This window comes from Bos grunniens, chromosome 15 (assembly GCF_055505025.1).
Source record: "Bos grunniens cultivar Pamir isolate PY7600 chromosome 15, Bosgru_T2T1.0, whole genome shotgun sequence".
NCBI classification, from domain to species: domain Eukaryota; kingdom Metazoa; phylum Chordata; class Mammalia; order Artiodactyla; family Bovidae; genus Bos; species Bos grunniens.
Window position 1 is genome coordinate 74,779,215 of NC_141179.1, and position 23,990 is coordinate 74,803,204.

At 47.9% G+C, this 23,990-nt stretch overlaps 1 protein-coding gene across 20 annotated transcripts in view; it reads left to right on the forward strand.

Moving 5' to 3' along the window:
* The window catches only part of EXT2 (exostosin glycosyltransferase 2), a 149,420-nt gene that overhangs the window by 14,730 nt on the left and 110,700 nt on the right, over positions 1-23,990 (forward strand). For 10 of the 20 annotated variants that reach the window (XR_015142332.1, XR_015142334.1, XR_015142333.1 and 7 more), the window contains exons 2-7: positions 2,986-3,551; positions 5,349-5,438; positions 10,603-10,719; positions 16,642-16,837; positions 19,046-19,185; positions 19,987-20,080. Coding sequence is in view for 16 of the 20 variants with exons in the window: in XM_086341227.1 (XP_086197353.1) it covers positions 2,986-3,551; positions 5,349-5,438; positions 10,603-10,719; positions 16,642-16,837; positions 19,046-19,185; positions 19,987-20,080 (1,203 nt within the window). In the remaining 4 variants the exon portion in view is untranslated. Of the gene's footprint in view, positions 1-2,398; positions 2,493-2,985; positions 3,552-5,348; positions 5,439-10,602; positions 10,720-16,641; positions 16,838-19,045; positions 19,186-19,986; positions 20,081-20,348; positions 20,391-23,990 lie in introns of those variants that run through there. The other 10 variants (XR_015142331.1, XM_086341220.1, XM_086341223.1 and 7 more) reach the window with 5 other exon arrangements.

Here is a 23,990-nt window from a genome sequence, read left to right on the forward strand (position 1 = left end):
CCTGTTTGGTTTTTAATTTGTGTTTTTTTTAATTACTTAATTACTTCTATGTTTGAATTTATTTTGTTGTGATAATATCTTTTTTTATGATATGTAACTCATTAAAATTTGTAAAGCTCATATTTGGATACAGCTTTTGTTCCCTTAGCCCCAGTTTTGTTATATATGAAAACAGTATGTTTTCACACTGTGGGTAATAGACAATTGGGTGGTATAATCATTGTAGTAGGTTATGGCCAGTATTTTAAAAAACAGTGATAGGATAATACAAGAATACAGTGTTCATCACATATTCTATGGCAAATACTGTGTACTAAGGTTAAATAAGCGTCGTTTTGTGAAACTTATTTCAAATGCATCTGTGTCTATGTTAGATCACAATACAGAATGTTGTTTTATTATAGGTTTTAGTAAAAAAAAAAAAAAAGAGTTTAAACCACTGTATTAAAAGGCAGTTTGTCTAACATTTAGTAAAGATTTCAAACCTGGCTGCCTAAAATAAACATGTGAGGGGCTTGCTATTTTGACACATTCTCTTTTTTTTTGACACATTCTGTGACCTTATTTTAGGCCTGCTGATACAGCCCTCCAGTGCTGGGACCAAGGACTCTGTTTTAACAAACTCTACCTGTGTGATTCTTACAGTTCGGGTTTTTGAGAACCACTGATTCAGGATATAGATAGACCTTGAGAGCCTGTTGGGCTGTTGTGACACGGGGCTTGTGGAGAGTACGGCTCCTTGCATGCATCTGTCCCAAGGCCGCCTCTTTTCTAGCTCCGGGGGGGACATGGGGAAGGAAGGAAAGCGATCAGATGGGTCCGGTGGTAGTAGGGGTCGGGGACCGCCTGGAAACATCTTGTTCGTTGTTAGGATGACAGAAAACATGAAATAGCTCTCGTGCCTGCATTTCTGTCATGGAATCGATTAGTGTATATTGAATGGCTAATGTATATACCCCAAAGATGATTATCTTTAAGCTTAAAATGTATAAACTTTCATACACTAGTCCATGACAATCATGTTTTTTTGATACATCCCAGACCATGGTCTCAGATACAGCAGATACAAGTTGAAATCATTAATGATCATTCAGCACATTTTACCCCCAAAGCTGATAATGATTGCAACATTCAGGGCTTGACAGGACCCTACTAAGCTAGGCAGGAAGCAGTTTTACCATGTAGGCATGATTGGAGAGAACTCCATTTAGCAACGTGAAAATGGTTCATAAACCCTAAGATGGTCTATGAGCTTTTCAATTGTTTTCCTTTATATTAACGTGTGCTCGGTCACTCAGTTGTGTCTGACTCTGCAACCCCATTGACTGTAGCCCACCAGGCTCCTCTGTCCATGGAATTTCCCAGGCAAGAATACTGGAGTGGGTTGCCATTTCCTACTCCAGGGGATCTTCCCAACCCAGGGATCAAACTCGTGTTGCTTGCATCTCCTGCATTGGCAGGTGGATTCTTTACCACTAGCGCCACCTGGGGTTTGAATAACTTTTCTGAAAGATCAGAGACTAGAATGAGACCATTTTGAAGATTGGAATCTTGACACAAGGAATGCCGAAGTCACTTGTTGCAGTGACGTGTCTGTGATAGATGAAGGAATCACGCTCAGGTGTGGGTAGGCATCAGGTGTTGGGGGGCTTGTTTGGTAAGGATCTTAATTTGTGGTCTACAGGGGCACTTTGCATTTTCAGCTGAGGGCTAAAGATTTCTTTTTATGTCTCTGTCCATGATGCATTGGCTGTTTCACTTTTTTCTTGCTATGTAGCAAACCACCACAAACCTTACAAACAGCAGCAACAATCGTGTGCTTGCTCAGGATTCTGCCGTCTCTGCAGAGCTCGTTGGGGATGGTTCCTCTTGGCTCCACGTAGTCTCTGCAGTCTTCCTGAGCTTCCTCACAGTGTGGCCCCTGGTCAATGGCTACAGGGTCTTTTAAAGCCTGGTCTCAAAACCCCCAGAATCTTCCCTTTGCCACTTTCTCTTGGTCAAAGCAAGTCCCAAGTCTAGCCCGGATTCGGGTGGAAGGGAAAGAGATTCCATGCTGTGAATGGACAAGGGGCATGCACATTCATCAGTGGGAAGAATTTTTGGCATCTGTCTTTAGAGACAGATCTACCTCGCTGGACTTGCTTTTCCTCCACCTGTCCTTTCCTCCTTCCCTGTTTCTTTCTTCATTTCTCCCTTCCATCAAAATGTGCCAACTATCCCCTTATTATAAAACATCAATATATATTTATTTAAAGATTAGTCTTTTTTTCTCTAATACCCTTTTCCCCTTTCTTGATATTTTCCTAGTGGTATTTTTACATTATACATTTTGTTATAGTTTTGTGTATCTCATTAGTATCTAAATTCCTCTAAGGTAGATCTTTGCTTTCTTCTTTAGGTTCTCTATGAGGTTTGAATGAATGAATGAATGAAAACTTTAGTATATCAAACAAAAGGCCAGTTTGTCCAGATGAAGCATCAGTTTTTGTTAGGCAAGTATTTAAAAAACAAAATGAAACTGTCCTTTGGCTGTTCCACTTCTAATTTTCCTTGCTTGGTCAGCGCTCTTCTTCTTAGGCCTGATATTAACCAGCTTATGCTTTCAGAGAATTTGTATTTATAGAATATATTCTATAGTAAATATATAGCATATTTTCACATGTACAAATATTTGTTTACTTTATCAGTTCAGTTCAGTCATTCAGTTGTGTCCAACTCTTTGTGACCCCATGGACTACAGCACACCAGGCTTCCCTGTCCATCACCAATTCCCAGAGCTTACTCAAACTCATGTCCATCGAATCAGTGATGCCATCCAACCATCTCATCCTCTGTCATTCCCTTCTCCTCCCACCTTCAACCTTTCCCAGCATCAGGGTCTTTTCAAATGAGTCAGTTCTTCGCAGGGTCAAATGTACTGGTCCTTTCGGGGGTCATCTGTCACCCTGAAGGCTTCATTTTTCTCTCTTCTCCGCTGGTAACCAGGAGTGTGAGGAGGAGGCTGTCGGGGTCATTATGTGCGCGTCGGTCAAGTACAACATCCGGGGTCCCGCCCTCATCCCGAGAATGAAGACCAAGCATCGCATCTACTACATCACCCTCTTCTCCATCGTCCTGCTGGGTCTGATCGCCACGGGCATGTTTCAGTTCTGGCCGCACTCCATCGAGTCCTCCGGCGACTGGAGCGTGGAGAAGCGCAGCGTCCGAGACGTGCCGCTGGTCAGGCTGCCGGCCGACAGCCCGGTGCCCGAGCGCGGCGACCTCAGCTGCAGGATGCACACGTGTTTCGACGTCTACCGCTGCGGCTTCAACCCCAAGAACAAGATCAAGGTGTACATCTACCCGCTGAAGAAGTACGTGGGCGAGGCGGGTGTCCCGGTGAGCAGCACCATCTCCCGGGAGTACAACGAGCTGCTCACGGCCATCTCAGACAGCGACTACTACACCGACGACGTCACCCGCGCCTGCCTGTTCGTCCCGTCCATCGACCTGCTCAACCAGAACTCGCTCCGCGTGAAGGAGACGGCGCAGGCGCTGGCCCAGCTCTCCAGGTATCCGCAGGTCTCCCAGAAACTAGGGGCAGGGGAGGGCAGAGCCGGTTTCCAGCCGCCGGCTCATCTCCTGTCTCAGGTGGGCACGTGGGTGAGCCACTGACTTGTAGGAGGACCCGCGCTGCGGGCAGGCAGCCGGTCTCTGCACCACCCTCTTGGGCCACTGCTGTGGGTTCCCAACTTCTTCTTCTTTTTTTTTTTTTTTAATTTTATTTTATTTTTAAACTTTACAAAATTGTATTAGTTTTGGCAAATATCGAAATGAATCCGCCACAGGTTCCCAACTTCTTAACATTTAGAAGCTAAGGAGGGCTCATCTTCCCAATCCTTCCTTTTAAATGTAAATGCCTTTCCCCACCTCCCCTCTTTATTACTCACATATACATATTCACTATAAAAAGCTTGAAAATACAGTTAGGCAAAAAGAAGAAAGTTAGAGTCATCCCATAAGCCTGCTTTTGACATAACCATTAATATTTTGATGTTGCTTCTCAGTCGTTTCTGTATAAAACATGTACAGGGGCACGCATATATGCATTTTAGTATGTATATGCACATGTATATACACATATCGGAGAAGGCAATGGCACCCCACTCCAGTACTCTTGCCTGGAAAATCCCATGGATGGAGGAGCCTGGTAGGCTGCAGTCCATGGGGTCTCGAAGGGTCGGACACGACTGAGCAACTTCACTTTCACTTTTCACTTTCATGCCCTGGAGAAGGAAATGGCAGCCCACTCCAGTGTTCTTGCCTGGAGAATCCCAGGGACGGGGGAGCCTGGTGGGCTGCCGTCTCTGGGGTCGCACAGAGTCGGACACGACTGATGCGACTTAGAAGTAGTATATACACATGTGTAGTTCCCTGGTGGCTCAGACAGCAAAGCGTCTGCCTACAATGTGGGAGACCTGGGTTCAATCCCTGGATAGGGAAGATCTCCTGGAGAAGGAAATGGCAACCCACTCCAGTATTCTTGCCTGGAAAGTCCCATGGACAGAGAAGCCTGGTGGGCTACAGTCCATGAAGTCGCAAAAAGTCGGACACGACTGAACGACTTCACTTTCACTTTCATACACATATGTGTATGTATAACATTTTGCTCACACAGCAAAGCGTATTCATTTTGCTGCCTTTTCCCCTTCATTTACCATGCATGTGTTTCCAAATAATTTCATCTTTGTATGTCAGTGCTGTATGACATATACACAGAATGTATATGTATTCGTTTTTACAGTTCTGTATGGGACTCCATTTTGCACACATTCCCTAATGTCCTTAATTAGCCTTCTGTGTTTCTTTGTGTTTTTGTAACCAAATGGTGAACACTGCAGTAGCGTTCAGATTTTCATCAGCGTAAGCAGTTCTGCAGTGCACCAGCTTGGAGGACACATGCCCTGGCTTTCCTTTGGAGGAGCCAAGCCAGTGCCCGGAGCGCTGTTGCGATCTCCAGGCATGCAGTTTGCCTTCCTGAGAAGTGACCCTGTTACAGGTCAGGGATGCTTGCTACTTGTTGTCCAGCTTCCTTTGTGGCTCATATGGTGAAGAAGTTGCCTAATGCAGGAGGCCCGGGTTTGATCCCTGAGTCTGGAAGATCCCCTGCAGAAGAGAATGGCAACCCACTCCAGTATTCTTGCCTGGAGAATCCCCATGGCCAGAGGAGCCTGGTGGGCTGCAGTCCGTGGGGTCGCACAGAGTCAGACATGGCTGAGCAACTAACATTTTGACTTGTCATCCAGAAACTGACTTGCCTGTTTCTTCATAGTTGATGCGTGAATTCTACATGTTTACTCTCTTATTAGGTGGGATAGAGGTACCAATCACCTCCTGTTCAACATGTTGCCTGGAGGCCCTCCAGATTATAACACGGCCCTGGATGTCCCCAGAGACAGGTAGGTGTATTTGGGGTTGTCCACCTGATGGGTTTCTGAGGATTAAGTCAATGTAGGACCCTTTTGTTCATGTGAAATCATATTTCTAAGCCCACTAAGACATAACTTTGTAATCAGAATTGTTTGTTCAAGTGTAAAATTGTCCTCGGTCTTTTCCTCCCTGAGACCTGGAAGCATTGAAACCTGCCAGAATCTGTCCTGAGAAACTAATGGAGGGTTAGGTTCCAGTGGAGCATCTTAGAGGTCTGTCTTGTCTTCTTAGTCCGGGTTATGTGCTCCTGAGCACACGGTCTTTCCCCTAAAAGGCCTGGTTCATATCACTGGCTTGTGTCAGCTCTCTCTACATTTGGGAGCATTAAGTAGAGTCTCAGCTCCTGAGGGGAGCAGGCGTGGACGTGTCATTGGAGCCTGTAACGTCCGGGAAGTGAGGCACTCTAAGTACCGCTTACTCTCTTCTTTCCTTCCTTCCTAATGAAACTTCCAAACAGGCAGAAGCGGCACGGGGTGGCCACGATGGCGGTTCAAGTTCAGGTACTGTGTATTTGGCCTTGTTGTACCAACTGTGTGGCTTCCTGGAAACCTCAGAAGGGAGGTGCCCCTAAGGTTCCTCTCCTAGTGCTTGGCCTGAGGCTCCGAAGAGAGCGGGAAGTGTGGGCCCAGCATGAGGGTCCTGGGCAGCAGCCACGGGAGGGGATTACTGCAAGTTCAGATATGAACTCATTTATAACCAGCTTTGTTGCAGTTGATGTTTAATTCTTGAAATCATTGTTACTGAAAGAGGTAAGAACAGCCTTAGGCCCGCTGTGGTCTCTGCTTACTTGAGGCCAACATCGTCATTTGTGAAAATCTACACGTAGTACTGCTTTTCCCCAGAAGATTAAGTCTAAGCCCTCTTTGCTTTTAAGTGTTTATCTAGAGTCAGTATTGAGTTTCTATCTGGAAAGATGATTATCTCTAGAAAAGACCCTAGCGCCATCCCTCAGCTTTGGTGTAGAAACCGTTTTGGACGGTAGAGGGCAGTCAGGCCACACAAGTTCTGTAGAAACCCGCTGAACACAAGGCGGTCTCTGGTTTGGCTCTTCGCCCCAGCGTTCCGGAGTGCGTTACTGTCTATGCGTTTGCTTGTTCTGGGAAAGTGAAATGTGTTAGGGGACAGAAAAGGGAAGGCAGAGAGGTGCTGGGAATGCAGTGTCTTCACCTGCTGTTCTGGGTTTAGTTTGAGGAGGGTTCATTTCTGTTTGGGACATGTCGGTTCTTGCTGACACTTTGGTATTTGTATCTGACTGGGAGAAAGATTTCATTTTTATCGAGTGCACATGTTACAAGGAGTTTCATTTCTCTGCAGGAGTGTCAAGTAATCAGGAGAGAGTTGAAGTTCTTGCTGGTGCTTAGGTGTTAAGGATCAGGAAGGTTAAATCATTTTCCCTGTGCGTGTATTTTTGGAAGTGATTATAGGCAGTCCTGTAGCAAGTAATGAATCATCAAATAGTCCTCGTTTATCTTTCCACGTGGGAAATTTCATTTTGAAGTCGAGGTGGTCTTCGGCTGGTTGGAGTAAGGAATAGTAGATTTGTTTGTTAATTTTTCTGATCCTTTGTCCTTGCTCCTGGATTCAGAGGAGGTAAGAACCATGCGTGTAGGATGGTTTTAGCAGCAGCTGCATATCTGGTTATTCAGAAATTAGAAAACAGGCTAGATTTAGACCGTTTCTAAGATGCCCCTGAAATCTAAAGTCATAAGTGTGATTTTTTTTTTTTAAGAATTATCTGACTCAGAAAAATGCAAGGACCAGGACTAAAGCAGATGTCAGCTCAGCAAATACATCTTTCATGCTGTGTGAATCTGTGTTTCTCTTTCAGTTTTTGAAAATCCTATGTGTGGTACACATATACCTTCTGGGTACAAGATTGAAACAGTGTGCAAGTATACAAAGAGTAAAGTGTAAAAATATGTTTTCAAATTTTCCTCTGGTTTTACTCTTTTACTGCGAGGTAATCATTGTTCTCAAATACTGTGTGTTTTTTGAGTCTTTGATGGATTTCTAGTCAAACACACACATATATTCACCTATCCATTTTAAGTCAAATGATAGCAAATTATACCTCTTCAATGCCTGACTTTACTGATCTTTGTTTTCTCAGCTATATTCTGTAATTTTATTACTACTTTAGATTTTTATTATCCTTTCTTTGCAAGTATCTCTCTCAAATTTCTACTTTTGTATAGGTGTATATTTATTTAAACTTCTTAGGGAAAATTTTAAAACCTGTATAAAAGAAGTGAGCCCCACATAACCACTGTCCAGCTTTGTTAATTGTCAACTTGATTCATCTGTGCTCCTACCTTCTTCCCACCAGATTATCTAGAAACAAATCTCAGATGTTGTATCATTATGTCCGTAAATCTTTCCATTTGAGACTGCAGAAGAAGTTTTTGTGTGTAACTCAGTGGCTCAGTCGGTAAAGAATCTGCCTGCAATGAAGGAGACCCCTGGTTCTATCCCTGGGTTGGAAAGATCCCCTGGAGAAGGGAATGGCTACCCACTCCAGTATTCTTGCCTGGAAAATCCCATGGACAGAGGATCTTGGCGGGCTGTAGTCCATGGGGTCACAAGGAGTTGGACACGATTGAGTGACTGATACTTTCAACTTTTTTCAAGGGCTTTTTAAAAAATATAACTACAGCACTAATATCATACCTACAGCAATTAACACTTAGTTCTTTAACATCACTAGATATTCACCAAATATCTAGCCGTTGCTCAGATATATATGTCTCATTTTCTTTTTTTACAGTTTGAATCTGTAAACAAATGAGGATAGCCAGTAGAGTTGGTCGGTTTTTTTTTTTGCAAAACCTAAAACTTGAATCTTTGTATTTGAGGGATTCGCAGGCCTGATTAAAAGGAAGCAAAAGATACACTTGCAGACAAACCGTGTTTAGCTCTGTGGATACTCAGATGGGAGGAGGCGAGCTGTGAGAGCATCTGGGGCAGACCCAGCGTAGGGACGAGGGTCCACAAGACAGGGAGGAAGAGGGCTCAGTGATGTCCCTGGGTCTTCGAGTCCCGGGAAGTGCTGAAGATGCTGGCGGACACTCCCAGCGACGGAGCACCTGGCCTGGGGTGAGTCGTGGTGCTCACAGCTATGCTTTCTTAGGTGCACCGTTCCCATTCAGTCTCTCTCAGCTTTGGAACAGATCTCCGATTTGGGAAAACAGAACGCGCTTCTCAGCAATTCACTTTTCAGTCAATGTAAAACACATGTGCTGTAAAGCAAGGGAGGCTTACACTATTTTCTCCTTGGTAATGTTCAGGAAAGCTTGGCAGAAGAAGATGCGGTGATTTGGAGTGGAGGTCTTGTCAGCAGCAGGGCCGGTGTGAGGCTTGTTTGACTAATTGCAGCGGTGGCTCCTCCTGAGAGCTCCAGCAAGATTGCATGTGCGTGATCTGTGACATGAGGCATGCTTCCGGTTACCTGCTTGCCTCCTCCCAGGGCTTAACCCCCTCCCTCAGCCCCGGAGCTCCAGGGAGAGAGTAACAGTGAAAGTTGGTGTCATGTACACCTGCTTCCTCACCACAGATGCTCGCCCCTTCCTCTGGGGCGTGGGTGTAATTACATCACCCACCACGCCGCTTACCTGGGCCGCCTGATGCTGGTATATTGGATCTGTGTTTCCTCCTCTGCACATCGATCGTGGGGGCCCTTGCAGTCTGCTTGCCATCATGGTCATGGAACCCACCCAAATTCATGTTGGACGGAGTCACTGCCGAATGCTAATCAGGAAAAATGAGACCGTATGTTGGTACTACGGCTAGTCATTAAGTTTTACAGAGCGGACTGGCAGCTGGAGAGGTGTTCCAGCCTGCACATTACCTCCCTAACCAGTTCTTGGTTTCATAAAGCTTAAACAAACAGATTGGGATTTCCAGGGGTGGTTTGGAAATCTTTGAACTTAAACTGGTCATGTAAGAAGGGAATGTAGGCTGTCATCAGGGCAGGGAGGGGATTGGTAGCAATCAAGATTGCAAAAAATGTGGCTTTGCAGTTCATACATTTTGGCTCAGACTGTGCCGCGCATGGACCTGGCAGCACTCTGCCCCAGTAAGTGATTTGATGGGCTCGGGGGCCCCCCGGGACACAATAACCATAAACGTTGGTGTGATGTACACCTGCTTCCTTTCTAATGAAGTGTCACTGTATTACTTGCTGGATCTAGTTAAAGCAGCGTGTTCATGGTTTTCTAATTAAGGAGAATAAAAGCTCGTGTGGGTGGACTTGCAGGAGAAGCACTCGAGGTCAAGTTCTGGATTCTGCTTCCTGTGGAAGCAGTGGGGTTGATAAGACTGAGTAGCTGGAATGGGTGGTGAAAGCTGGTAGAGGCTACACAGTGCACACGAAGCTTTGGGACGGCAGTGAAAAGAACTGATCTGGTGGGAACTGGAGCGGGCTGGGGCGCAGGCAGCGTGAGATGGGGTACTTTGCCGTCACCGTGGCTTTTTTTTTTTTTTAGCTCATTGTCCCCTGAGCTTCCGTCAGTGGGACGGTAAGTGACTGCCCCAGCCAGTCCTGTTGTTATTCGTATTACTGTAAATGTGTTTAAGAGTCAGGGCCTCCTCGGTGGCTCAGATGGTAAAGATTCTACCCGCAATGCGGGAGACCCTGGTTTGATCGCTAGGTCGGGAAGATCCCCTGGAGAAGGGAATGGTAACCCACTTCAGCGTCCTTGCCTGGACAACTCCGTGGACAGAGGAGCCTTGAGGGCTGCAGCTCATGGGGTTGCAAAGAGTTGGACGTGACGGAGCGACTAACACCACCACGTTCACCGTCTGTGACTTCTGGGAGAGGTGAATGGGATCCAAACAAGGTAGCAGAGGGGCCGTTCGCAGGCTGTCCTCCTGGCTGTGCTGTATTTTAAAATAGGGAAAGTAAGGACAGACTGCTTAGGACCCCAGAGGAAGGCGGGTGACTCCGGACGAGGATGCAGCGAGTGCCCCTGAGATGCTGTACAACGTTTAGCACTGTGTCTTTCTAGAAAAGTGACTTGGTAAACATCAGCTGTGGCTGATACTGTTATGAACATCCAGCTGCCCCTTTCCACAGAGCTTATCAGAACGAAGACTGTCTTTCTTTCTCACCGTTTGACAAAACCGTTTGTTTTTCAGGGCTCTGTTGGCTGGTGGTGGCTTCTCTACGTGGACTTATCGGCAAGGCTACGATGTCAGCATTCCTGTCTATAGTCCGCTGTCAGCCGAGGTGGACCTTCCGGAGAAGGGACCCGGGTAAGGCGCCTCGGGCACAGCCAGCGGTGCTGAGAGATGCCAGTGAGGGCCAGGGGGGCGGGTTGCACTGCAGTCGAACCATCAGTGACAGGCCGGGGTCCTTGAGGGTCCGTCATTCCTGTCCCACACCAACCTTATTTATCCTTCAGTTCTCTCTCTGTCTGTCTCTCTCTCAGTCAGTTTGCAGCGCTGTCTACCAAGCTCCCCAAATCAGAAATCTAGTTGCTGTCCATAAGTCTTTCCTCTCCCTTACTTCCTGTGCGGAATTCCAGGCTTCCAGAAGGAAAGCAAGTGTTCAGCATCAGTTCAGTTCAGTTCAGTCACTCAGTTGCGTCCGACTCTTTGTGACCCCATGAATCGCAGCACGCCAGACCTCCCTGTCCATCACCAACTCCCGGAGTTCACTCAGACTCACGGCCATAGAGTCAGTGATGCCATCCAGCCATCTCATCCTCTGTCGTCCCCTTCTCCTCCTGCCCCCAATCCCTCCCAGCATCAGAGTCTTTTCCATTGAGTCAACTCTTCGCATGAGGTGGCCAAAGTACTGGAGTTTCAGCTTTAGCATCATTCCTTCCAAAGAAATCCCAGGGCTGATGTCCTTCAGAATGGACTGGTTGGATCTCCTTGCAGTCCAAGGGACTCTCAAGAGTCTTCTCCAACACCACAGTTCAAAAGCATCAATTCTTCGGTGCTTAGCCTTCTTAACGGTCCAACTCTCACATCCATACATGACCACTGGAAAAACCATAGCCTTGACTAGACGAACCTTTGTTGGCAAAGTAATGTCTCTGCTTTTGAATATACTGTCTAGGTTGGTCATAACTTTCCTTCCAAGGAGTAAGCGTCTTTTAATTTCATGGCTGCAGTCACCATCTGCAGTGATTTTGGAGCCCCCAAAAATAAAGTCTGACACTGTTTCCACTGTTTCCCCATCTATTTCCCATGAAGTGATGAGACCAGATGTCATGATCTTCATTTTCTGAATGTTGAGCTTTAAGCCAACTTTTTCACTCTCCTCTTTCACTTTCATCAAGAGGCTTTTGAGTTCCTCTTCACTTTCTGCCATAAGGGTGGTGTCATCTGTATATCTGAGATTATTGATATTTCTCCCGGCAATCTTGATTCCAGCTTGTGTTTCTTCCAGCCCAGCGTTTCTCATGATGTACTCTGCATAGAAGTTAAATAAGCAGGGTGACAATATACAGCCTTCATAAATCCTGTCATTTGTACTGTTTTCCCCTGAAATTGAAGTTCCCACGCACCAGCCAAGGGCCAGCCTTTCAAAGAAGAGAGCTGCCAGGCCCACTGAGTTAAGTCTGTTCTGCACGGGGCACTGTGGGCAGCTAACAGGCGGAGGTTGGTGATGCCCTAAACTTCTGCCATGCCCAGGGCGGCCCCTCACCACAAAGCATCATTGGGTCCAAATGTCAGCAGTGCTGTGGCTGGAGAAAGCCTGGGGGACACAGGGTGAGCAGTCTTAAGATGGCTCAGACTAAACTCTCTTTATCATCTACTCTCCCGAGTGTAATCTAGGTCTCTAATGTTGGTTGAGGACTGGCACGTCCCTTAAGATTTAATCCAGGGAAGAAAACAGGCTGAAAGGAAAAGACTGAGAGAGATTGAAACGGAGAGCAAACCACTCTGAACAGTACAAATTACCTTCAAATAAGTTTCCAAGAATTACAAGCTTGCTCTGTTGGTGGTATTTTCTTGGTAACTTGATCTCTAATTTTTATGTGTAACTAGACTGAAATGACTATCCTTAGATGGTTTAAGGTTGCTGTTGATCTTTAGAGTCCTGAGACTCTAGAAACTAGAGAATCTTAAGCAGTCTGTCTTCCAGAGCAGCAGCAGGATGCTCAAGACACAGGGGGATGGTCCTCCCTGTGCTGGACAAGCGGTGGATTTCTGTGGCCCGATGCGGACACACCCCACTCCGTTTCCCCTCCAGGGTTTGCAGTTGGGCCCTGTAGTTGTGCTGTTTCCTTTACAAATAACACTCCTCTGCCTCAGGAGAGAAAAAAGAAAAGCAAAGACAGGCTCTAGGCTCATCACACTTTCCAGGGATCTGGGAGGAGGCAGTCTGGGTGACCTCACGGCAGCATTTGGAATCTGTTGCTCTTTGTGAGAGTTGCTTTTTAAGGGAATTCCCACATCTCTTGAGGGCTGCGTAGAGTAGCAAGGGCTTTGTTTTTATTTTTATTTTAAATCTCTCTCAATATTGTCCAATGGGAAGCTGAGGATTGTTGCTATTGATAGCTTCTTCTCACAGATGTGTTGGCCTCAGCTGGAATTCTCGTCATTTCTCTCTCTAAAAGGAACTAAATTGGGAGTTTACAACGGTTACTATGGAGGGAAACTTGGAGTTCTCAGCATGATTTTGCTGAACGTTCGATATCAGCCCTGCTGGGAAGAAACATGAAAGTCATAGCTGGTCATTTTAGTCCTCGAAAGAAAAACAAATCCACCTTAAGATTCTGTTTGCTTAAAACTAAAATGGGCCTACTCCACCAGCTCACCATCTGCCAGGTCAGAGCGAGCCAGCATGCAGGCAGGGGAACATTTTTAGACTCTTGTTCACATCTGCACATTTATGTAGAAAATGGTGGTGTTGGGTGGGGACCCACTGAGCGTGGTGACTAAGTGTCTACAATAGAACTGTGTTTCGTAACAACAAAATCAGCCCAGAGTCTTTCTTTACTCCGGAGTTTCTTTGAGCACCACGTGTTAGCATCTGTACTTGTTTCTCCGTCTTACGTAGATGGCTCCCTCTCTCTCTGTCTATGTGTATTGAAAACCATGCCTTCCCGTCGCTCTCTCCTATTCCATCCAGTGCTGCAGGGGATTCTGGCTCTCTCTCTTTCCGTAGCTGTAATTTCCTTCTCGGACAGTGAGGAGTCTAGCTCCCGTTATCCCCTGTATCTTGCTTGATCAACCCTGTCGTGCATGACCAGAGCCCTGTGGTTGCCTCTGCCCCTCACCGCGCAGGTGTCTCTGCACCCCACTTGGGCTCTGACCCCCTGTGCCGAGCTCCTGCTTCCCGTCGTCACCCCGGGGCAGGCCCTCTCCTCACCTTTCCTGGGCTCTGACCCCCCTACACTGGAGGGGTGCCGCCCGTGCCATCACCCTCCCCGTGCGCCTTCAGCCTAGGCTGCCCTCCTGCCCTGACTTGGCCTCCACATCGCAGGTGGGGAGGCCATGACTCCCTCTGTCCCGTCCCCGCTCCCTCTTTCAGGGATCTCACAGTCTGGGCCAGGCCACCTCCCTGCTCTTCCCCCAAGAAGTTCTCCCCCAGACGAGGACTAGAGCACTCCCAGTGGGCCAGCCCCACCGCACGGAAACGCTGTCTCCCCTCCAGGACGCCAGCACTCCACACCCGCCTGCAGGGACCCCCTCGGACACCAGCACGGCTGCTCCTGTTCGAGGCAGCCTGGAGTGCCAGTTTTGTGTTAGCGGCTCTACTTAAATAGGAAGTCTCCAGGGACCCAGCAAGTCCCAGCGCTCTGTGGCAGCTGCCGTAGAGCCAGCGTCTTGGGGACTGGAAAGGCCTTTAGAGGCCGTTTAGCTCTCACTTTGGAGAAGGAAATGGCAACCCACTCCAGTATTCTTGCCTGGAAAATCCCACAGATGGAGAAGCCTGGAGGGCTACGGTCCATGGGGTTGCAAAGAGTCTGACACGACTGAGCAACTAACACTAGTTCTAACTTAATGTATACCTTGTTACTGTGATTTCTTCCTGAAAAGTTTTCTGATTTGTGGTGAAAAAGACTCACCACCTCACAAGACAGCTCATCTTCAAATGGCGTGAGTTGTTGAGGTGGTTTCCGTGCTTGTGTTGAGAGTTTGACTGTCCATCTTCCTCCTGTTTTAAGCAGATGAGCTTGATCACAGAAGTCCTCCCTTTGGGATGACTGAAGAAGACTCCCTATATGTGATCTTCCCATCATACCTCTCCCCTCTGAAAACTGATGATTTTACAAAAGAAAAATGATTGAGGCTGAGGGCTGGGGGTAGAATTCAAGAGTCTGTTTCAGTGGCTAGCAGGTATGGGGTCACACAGAGTCGGACACGACTGAAGTGACTTAGCAGCAGCAGCAACAGCAGCAGCAGCCAATGTATTGTTCAGCAAAATGCAATTGAAGGAGAAGTTGTCCAGGATGAGAGAAGCCAGTCTGTACGGCTGATCCAAACTGTCTCCCGACGGGCTGCTGTTCGGTGTCTTTTTTACGTCTGCTCGCCTTTGCCCTGGGCTCCGGGTCTGCACTGCCGTCTGGGGCAGCTCTCTCAAGCAGGACTTTCAGTGAGGAAACGATCTGTGTTTAGTGGGGTGCCCACTTCCACATATAGCTGTTGAGCCCTTGAAATGGGGCTAAGGTGACCGAGGAACTGGATTTTAAAACTTTAATAGATTTAAGTGGTCTCATGTGGCTAATTGCTATTGAACAGTGACGTTCTAGGGGGTCTGCTTGTCCCTGTTTTCCCTGCCTGCCTTTGCTTTCAGTTCGACTGTAGAGAGAAATGACCGGAAGAGATGGTTCCGGGGACTTGAGGGCCATCAGCTGTGGTGTGCGCTGCTCCATTTGCTGGAGTCGAACTGATCTGCAGCTGGGAGAGTGTTCATTTCCTCACTCCCTGCTTGCTCTGTGTCTTTTGGGTGTGACGCTTAAAGCTTGGGAAAGATAGCACTCTCTCAGAGAGTGATTTCTTTTTGGCCACGGGTAGATGTGTAAGGTGTTCTCCAGCTGGACCCTCCAATTAAGCCTGAGAAACGAAAGGAAAATAAAGCAATTTCCCTTTCTTTCTCTCCAAAGCAAGAAGAAAAGAAGGTATGGGGTTGGGTTCAGACTAGAGGGTTTGAGTCCTTTCTTTCTCACTGCTTCTTGTTAGCTCCCCTGGTGGCGTTGCCTAGAGATGGCTGTCTTGGGTGTTTTCCTTGGTCTGTACAGTTTGAGGAAGATTTGAGTCCTGCTTCTGGGTTTGATGGGGGTTTCATTTCTTCTGGAGCCTGCTTTCTATCATTCCTTTCTTCTTCAGTGATCCCTGCTGGTTCCTTTGCTGAGGTCGTGTTTATTGCCCCTGTAACCTCTCTGCCTTGTGGGAATCTTGCCTTCTCGGAGAGAATTACTTACCTTCTGGTCTCCCCAGTGAGTTCACATTTTGTTTCTCGTGGAGATCTGAATGGTGCCAGACCCTTGGAAATCCTTTCTTCAGTCCGTTCTCTCTCACGCATCCTTGCTATCCGATGTTAAGACTGGTTCCATCCATTGACAAAGCCAGTTTTTTCCACTTGTTCTCCACAACCAAGTTTGGTCTTCCTGAATCCATCTGGCCTTGAGGATGGGGGCTGCCTTTCCCTGGAGCTCCCCCATAGCATAGGGTGCCCGTCAGCAGCCGGAAGTAGGCTGCTTTCACGGTCAGTGCTGTCTGTTACGACCCCTTGTTTTCCTCTTTGAAGGTTGCAGCCTGCTCTCAGCTGCTTTTCAGAGCAGAGAACTCAGATCAAACTAATGCTAACATTGGATGTTCTTCCAAATAATCAACCAGTCAGTCAGTTTCTCTCTTTACACACACACACACACACACACACACACACACACACACACTCTCACACTCTTAAAGCACGCTCCCTAAGCTTGGCCTATTATAAGCATTTCCTCAAAACGTTAAGAACTTTTCCTAAATGAACCCTTTAACAACGGCATGATGCTTCAGCATGTGAATGAGTCATTGCTTGCCTTCTCAGCATGTATAATAGTTTAAATATTCAGCAGTGCTGAGTGTAGTTTCCCCAGAAGTCAAGGACGTGAGTGAAGATGGGTGAGAAAGCACTCGTAGCCCTAAGCTCTAGACCCGAAGTTGGCCTCACCGTGACTCATGCAGCGGCGGCCAGGGTCCCAGTGCCCCCCGTTTTCTGCTTCGCAGGCCGCGGCGGTACTTCCTGCTGTCGTCCCAGGTGGCCCTGCATCCAGAGTACAGAGAGGACCTGGCCGCCCTCCAGGCCAGACACGGCGAGGCGGTGCTGGTGCTGGACAAGTGCAGCAACCTCTCCGAGGGCGTCCCCGCCGCCCGGAGGCGCTGCCACCAGCAGCAGGCCTTTGACTACCCGCAGGTGCTGCAGGTGAGTGCTCCGCCTGCCCCTCTCAGGGCCCGGGCTGGGGCTGAGCCCAGCCAGTAGGCGCTCTGCTCCAAGCTGCACTCGTCGAGCTCCCTGAGTGGAGAGCAAAACCGGACTGCTCTCCACTGCTGCCCCGTGGACTTCCGGGAGCTTCAGGGTCTGCGTGCCGTTAGTGCAAAGCCGCTTGGCCCATGAGCGTTCCGGCTCCTTCCACGAACTCATCTTACTGCAAAAAGACACACCCCGTAGATGTACAGAGGAGCCGTGTAGTCAAAGCAGGCACGTGTATTTTGCTTTTATTCCTATATTCCTTATCCAGCCCAGAGGAGCTTGCTTCTTTAAGCTGCAGCTTGTATCCTCCAACTGAGCCAGCTCGCCACGGCCACAGTAGTTCTTCCTGGGAGTGGGAGGTCTTTATTTTTTGTTACCGTTTTTTCTCTTGGTGTTTTTGCCTCCCTACATGTGTCCTCCTGGTGTCGTGGGAGTGCCAGCACTTTGTAACTGCAGGCAGAGTAGTCCTGTATTATACTTCTGTATTATAAGCAGGCTGTTTGATACTCCAAGAGCCAGGGGGCCGGGAAAGCAGAAATTGAGTTTTGTTCACTCTGCTGTTGTCCAGTCACTCAGTCATATCTGACTGTCTGCGATCCCATGGACTGCAGCACGCAAGGCTTCCCTGTCCTTCATCATCTCCTAGAGTTTACTCAAACTCATTGCTATCCAACCATCTCATCCTCTGTCGTCCCCTTCTCCTCCCACCTTCAATCTTTCCCAACATCAGGGACTTTTCAAATGAGTCAGTTCTTCACATCAGGTGGCCAAAGTATTGGAGCTTCAGCTTCTGCATCAGCCCTTCCAATGAATATTCAAGACTGGTTTCCTTTAGGATTGACTGGTTTGATCTCTTTGCAGTCCAAGGGACTCTCGAGAGCCCCAACAGTTCAAAAGCATCAGGTCTTTGGCACTCAGCTTTCCTTATATTTTAAATCTTTTGTTCGCTTAAGTATTTAAAACACAAATAGTTCAGTTCAAGGAGAGATCTTAAGGAGCTGGTGTGATTGTGTGTGATTTTTATTTTTTCAAAGTCTCCGAAGAGAACCGGCCTGTGCTGGGATTGTTAAAATACCTTCAAAAAGTGCTGCATCTCCTCTGGAATGTCTGACTGATAACAGTGGTGATGTGAGCAGGAGTATTTATAGTAACCTTTGTCTAGACAGGAAAAATGGTTATCAGCACACATGCCCACATCTGGACGCTGACTCTTCGGGGCCGGCTGAGCGTCCACCTGCCCCTCTGGGCGCCATGACCGGTGCCCCTTCTCCACCCCCTGCCCTTTCTCATCGCTTTCTCCTTTATCCCCAGAGGAATTTGGCGTATTGAGTTACTTCATATTTCTTCTGAACTCTCCTTTTCTCTAGCTTTAAAGATTAAGTATTTTTGCTTTAAAATTTTTTTTTCTGTTTTTCTCCTGGAGAGGCAAAAACTGGAAGAAACTTGAGTATTAGAGACGGGAGCTTTCCTTATTTTTTTCGGTTGACCTATTACAACCACCTTTTTTTCTTGTGCATCTCTCCTTTTCCCAAACAGGCCCACATCCAGTGGGTTCGAGGGAGTGAATGAGGAAGACCTTTAGTGAGGTCTTGCTTTTTGTTCAGTTGTATCTAAATAGAGCCTATCTGCCTTAATGTGTTTTCGAAGGCATAGCATTCATGAGATGAATGTCTTCTGTATACAAAGCACACTGCTGGATGCTGTGGGGGTAGGAAGATGAAAGGAGATTTGATGCTTTCTGTGTAGGGGGTCCTCTCAAGAGCCCGATATGCCCAGTCCAAATAATTCTAGTACAAGGCAGGCAGAAGTAAGTATTCTGAGCCCTGGGAAGCCACGGTGGATATACACAGCACCGCAGGGCTGAAAGAATCCAGTCCGTGGGAAGTCATGCCGTTGAGTTTCCAGAGGAAGACCTGGAGGTGGGTTGTGAACATTTTCAGAATCCAAGCAGCGGAGGCATTGCAGTGACACTCAAGAGTGGAAATCCAGAGCATTGCAACCTCTTCAGCTTTTCAGTCTCACCCTGGTGAGCTGTTGTCTTTTAGCATTTTCTGTGTTGCCTGGCTTCAGCCCTTGAGAGAACTTTGTGGTCTGCCAGGATCAGAGTAAGTGGATCAGCGGAACCGGTTTGTAATCCCCTCCTCTGCCTGTGTTCTGCAGGAGGCTACTTTCTGCATGGTCCTTCGTGGAGCTCGGCTGGGCCAGGCGGTACTGAGTGATGTGTTACGGGCCGGCTGCGTCCCAGTGATCATCGCAGACTCCTACGTTTTGCCTTTCTCTGAAGTCCTTGACTGGAAGAGGTGAGTGTTACCTTCTGATGAACCTTTATCCCAGGGTTCCTGCATGGATTATTTTTAAAGTCCCCCAGCAGTTGTAATGCATAGCTAGGTCTGAGAACTGCTCCTTCAGATTTTTTTTGCTCCATTTTCCATCAGGAGAGTTTGTCCGTGAACCTGCAGCAGAGGTTGGTCACCCAAGGCCTTTGGGCCGCATGTGGCATGCTGCCAGTGTCTGTAAATAAAGTGTTATTGCATCACAGCACACCCATTCATTGACACATAATCTTTGGCGGTTTTTGAGCTCCAGTGGCAGTTGAGTCCTGCAGTTTAAAATGACAGAGATTGTGTGGCCTTGCATATAGTAGGGCCTCCATAAGTACATGCTAAATAAATGAATGGATTGGGGAATACAGCCGAAGGAGAAGTCATTGTTGATTTAGAGTGGACAGTGATGAGTGAAGACGAGTGTACCTGGCAGGCAGAACTGGACACACAGAGGCCCTGTGGTCGGGCAGAGTGTGGTGTATTCAGGAGGCTGAGAGGGTACCTGTGTGGCCGGAGCACAGTGGGGAGTGGACGGAGGACAGGAGAGGCATGGAGTGGTGACGGGGAGGTGAGAGACGGAGCTCGGGGGAGCTCCTTTGCGCTGGTCGGTCCCGAGGAAGGGAGAGGAAAGAGGGACTGCTCACTGTGAGGACCGTGGGGCTGAGGGAGGCGCGGGGCATTGTTGCTTCTGCTCGTGAGACCTGAGCGGGACACACATGCAGCCGTGCTTTGTATGCAGGGCTGTCCATACATCCGCTGTCTCCCTCTCATCTCTAGAGCATCTGTAGTTGTGCCAGAAGAAAAGATGTCAGATGTCTACAGTATTCTGCAGAGCATCCCCCGAAGACAGATTGAAGAAATGCAGAGACAGGTAAGGGGCCAGGCAGCCCTGCGGGGGAGGGGGCGAGGGGGAGGTGAAAGGTGGCCTTGACTGCTTGGACGCAGAGCAGTATCCATGCCGCTGAGAGCGGGCATGGGATTGATATCCTCCACTGAGTCGGTCAGCCAGACTTAAAAGAGGAAAACAGCGTTAGGGAGTTGCATCAGAGAGGCTTGGAATAATAACTGTCAAAGATTCAGAAACACTCCTGAAGCAAGCCTGCTGTGACACTAATGTCACACCTCTGCTATGTGTTCAGGATGCAGAGCTGCCCATCTCTGGAAGGCCGTTTACACAGCAGGTGAGGGCTCTGGTGACTGAGACGGACATGGAAGCTGGTGTGTTTCAGGGTGATGCTTCTCAGGAGCTTTGACCTTGAGTGTTGTGTATCAGCTAGCCAGGGTCCCCACAGAGTACTGAGCAGAGTTTCCTGTGCTATGCAGTAGGGCCTTATTAATTGTCTATTTTATGTATAGTAGTGTGTATACATCAGTCCCAATCTCCCAGTTTATTCCTCTCTCCCTTCCACCCTGGTAACCCTGAGTTTGTCTTCTACATCTGTGACTCTGCTTCTGTTTTGTAAATAGGTTCATTTGTACTATCATTTTAGATTCCACATATAAGCAACATCATCTGGTATTTGTCTTTCTCTGTCTGACCTCACTCACCTCTAGGTCTGTCACGGTGCTTCCAATGGTACTATTTCATTTGTGTGGCTAAAACCCCATCGTATATGTGTACGGCGTCTTCTTTACCCGTTCCTCTGTCCGTGGGCATTTAGGTTGCTTCCTTGTCTTGGCTGATGTAAACAGTGCTACTGCGAACATTGAGGCGGTGCCTGCGTCCTTTCAGATCATGGTTTTCTCCAGTTCTTTTTCTTCTTTTAATGGATTTTTACAAGTTTTTATTCTCATCAAAATTATCTGTGTAGGTGATGAGCCGGAGAAGAGGTTTGGAGGGTTAGGGTTAGGCTGTAGCCGCCTCCACACACCCCTGTGTCTAACTTGATCGCAGGAATGAGCCTCAGGTCTCTGGGAGAGGGCAGGGCTGTCACCCGGCGGTGTGGAAGTGGGGAGGGACTCTGGCTTCTGACAGCTGCTTACACACGTCGTCCGTCTGTCCTCCTGCCCTGAGCTCCGCCTCTCCCCCCGAGTGTGCGCAGCGGAACGCAGGGGTTTCTCGGCTCCTCTCGGGTGCTGTCTTGGGCCTGTCGCGTCAGCCACCACCTGCTTTCCTGCTTCCACACTTTGGTGGTGTTAGCTCCTTCCCCGTTCTCTTTATCTTTGATTATGCCTTCATTTTAGGGTTTTAGGAGGGAGTTAGTGGATGTGTTCAGTCCACCTCTTTATTTTGGACCCAGCTCCTTAGACCAAACAGATGGTACATCACATAGTGGTTGAGTCTGTAGGTTCTGACCCTAGACTGCCTGTGGCGAATGCCGCCTTGGCCGGTTACTGACTCTGTGCCCTTGGCCAAGGCTCTGCCTTCTGTGGATCCCCATGACCTCATCTGTCAAGCATTTTGACATTCCGATTTGAAAACAAATCACATGTTAAGTTTAGCCTCCCCGTAGTCTATTTCCTAGCACACCCATGTTCAAGTTTCTGGGCTTCCCCATTTGTTGCTTAACTGCTGACCTCATCTGAGTTGTAGTGAATTAGAAAATCAGCCTAGAGATCTCTATAGTCTTGATCTGAACTTGGGGTTCTTACAACTCATGGGAAGAAAAAGTACTCCTTGAAGGGACCTGGTGTTTATGCTCTTTGTGTTTCATTTTATGGCATCTTGATTTGTTAACATAGTAAATAGGGAATCATCTGCTAAATCAGATATCATCTTTTATAGATTTATAAAAGGCTAAGAAAACACCAGGGAGGTGAAAAGGAGCAAATTCTGCCCGGTTATCTTCCCCACTACCTTCCTGTTGGGAAGAGAATCACTTAGTTTTTAGAGCAGAGCACCCAGGGCCAGCTCACAGAATGCACTTTTTCCCTGGGAACTTGGCTTAGGAACCACAGATCTGAGACAAGCCTTGCCAGTCTTTTCAAATGACAGGTTCAGAATCAGAACCATTGAAGCAGAGTGACTAAGGTTACTTAAAACAGTGTACTTTTAGGTTATTTGGGCTCTGAGAGACACATGTGGGGTCTTTAAAAGACTCTGGCTTGAGCCCTGTGTCGGTCTCTGTTAATTGTGTGACTGTGACACATCTGTGACCAAAGCTCCTCAGACTTCCTCATTTATGGAATCAAGGGTGGGCTAGATCAGCTTTCATGTTCCATTCAGCTGTTAAAAAACACTGTGAAACTCCTGTCCTTGACAGCATTAATAACTGAGTGATCATCTCTTTCCCATGACCACCTCCTGTCATGAGGGCCTGTTACTGTCTCTGGTGGTGAATAACCTGTATTATGTCCACTGGCAGAATAAAGGGGATCTCAGTACTTTCCTGGGCTTCCCTGGTGGCTTAGATGGCAAAGAATCCGCCTGCCATGCAGGAGACCCGGGTTCGATCCATGAGTTGAGAAGATCTCCCAGAGAAGGGACTAGCAACCCACTCCAGTGTTCTTGCCTGGAGAATTCCATGGACACACGAGTCTGGTGGGCTACAGTCCATGGGGTCGCAAAGAGTCGGATACGACTGAGCGACTCGCACTTGCAGTACTTTCTTCCCTCCCCTAAATCCCCCTTCTGCTTGCTGGTGCTCTTCTCTCTGCTACTTTCAGATGTTCTGAGATGCTTCGCTGCCGTGGCCCATTTAGTCCTGCTCCCTTTCTCTGAATAGTCTGCATCCCCAAAATGACCTCTTTTCTTCTCCCAATGTCAGATTTCTAGACTGAACTGATCTCAGCCAGAGGTGAGATTATCCGGTTGAAGCACTTCCCAGAGAGTTCGAAAGGATGACTAGGTTCCACTCCCAGATTCCAGTGGCACACCTGACTCCCAGATTGTGACACCTTGAAACGTCTGCACATGTTGCCAGACGCCTCCCAAGGGAGCAGAAGTGCTGTGCTTGGGAGCCGCCTTCCTGTTGATACCGTGGCCATCTCTCTAAGATTAGAGACAGCTCTTTTGTTCTTTCCAGAATGTGCTTGTCCTTTATCTCCTGTATCCCCTCCATTGATTCAGTCAGACCTTGGCAGGAGTGACTGAAAAAATAGCACACGCTTGGTTCTTGGAAGTTATTACACCTCAGTGAATTCTCTTTAGGGAGGTCCAATTTGAGTCTTTGTAAGACAGGGATAAACTTTTAGGGGAAAACCTGTTACATCAGTAGTTGATACCTTAGAACCCTGGGTTGCTTATGTTAGAATGAGCTGAGACTGAGGAGCAGAGGGTCGGATTTTCTTGCTCAGCAACTCAGGACCAGCCCGAGGGGCTGCACGCACAGTTGTAACCAGCAGAGGGCTCCATCCACTTTGAAGTGACTCATTTTCCTTCTGAGTAGCCGTGTCCAAGGAGTCCTGAGTGCCATGAGCTATGCTGACACCGTTCCTCAGAGCCGCTCTCTAGAGAGACCCGCTCCTTCCTGTGCTTTTTAGCACAGGATTCTGCTCTCCTGTGATGGATCAGAGCCAGACTTTCTGAATTTGACCCCTGAGATACGGGTGGGATCTTGGTGAGGACGGTGATGCAGCTTCGAGTTCAGGGGCTATAATCTGATCGATGGATACGTGGTGACAGCCCTTAACATGACCCAGGAGTTAGGACGCACCCAGAGAGGAGGGTGTTCTGCCTGACAAGGAAGCGTAACTTTTCCTCCTCACCTGAGATGCGACAGTGAAGCAGCCGTTAAAGTCATATGCAGGGCTAGAACCTGAAGTAAGAGCTGGACATAAGCTAAGACTTCTGAAGTACAGCCCGCATCTGTGTTATCTACCCCTGAAGACCAACAGCTGGC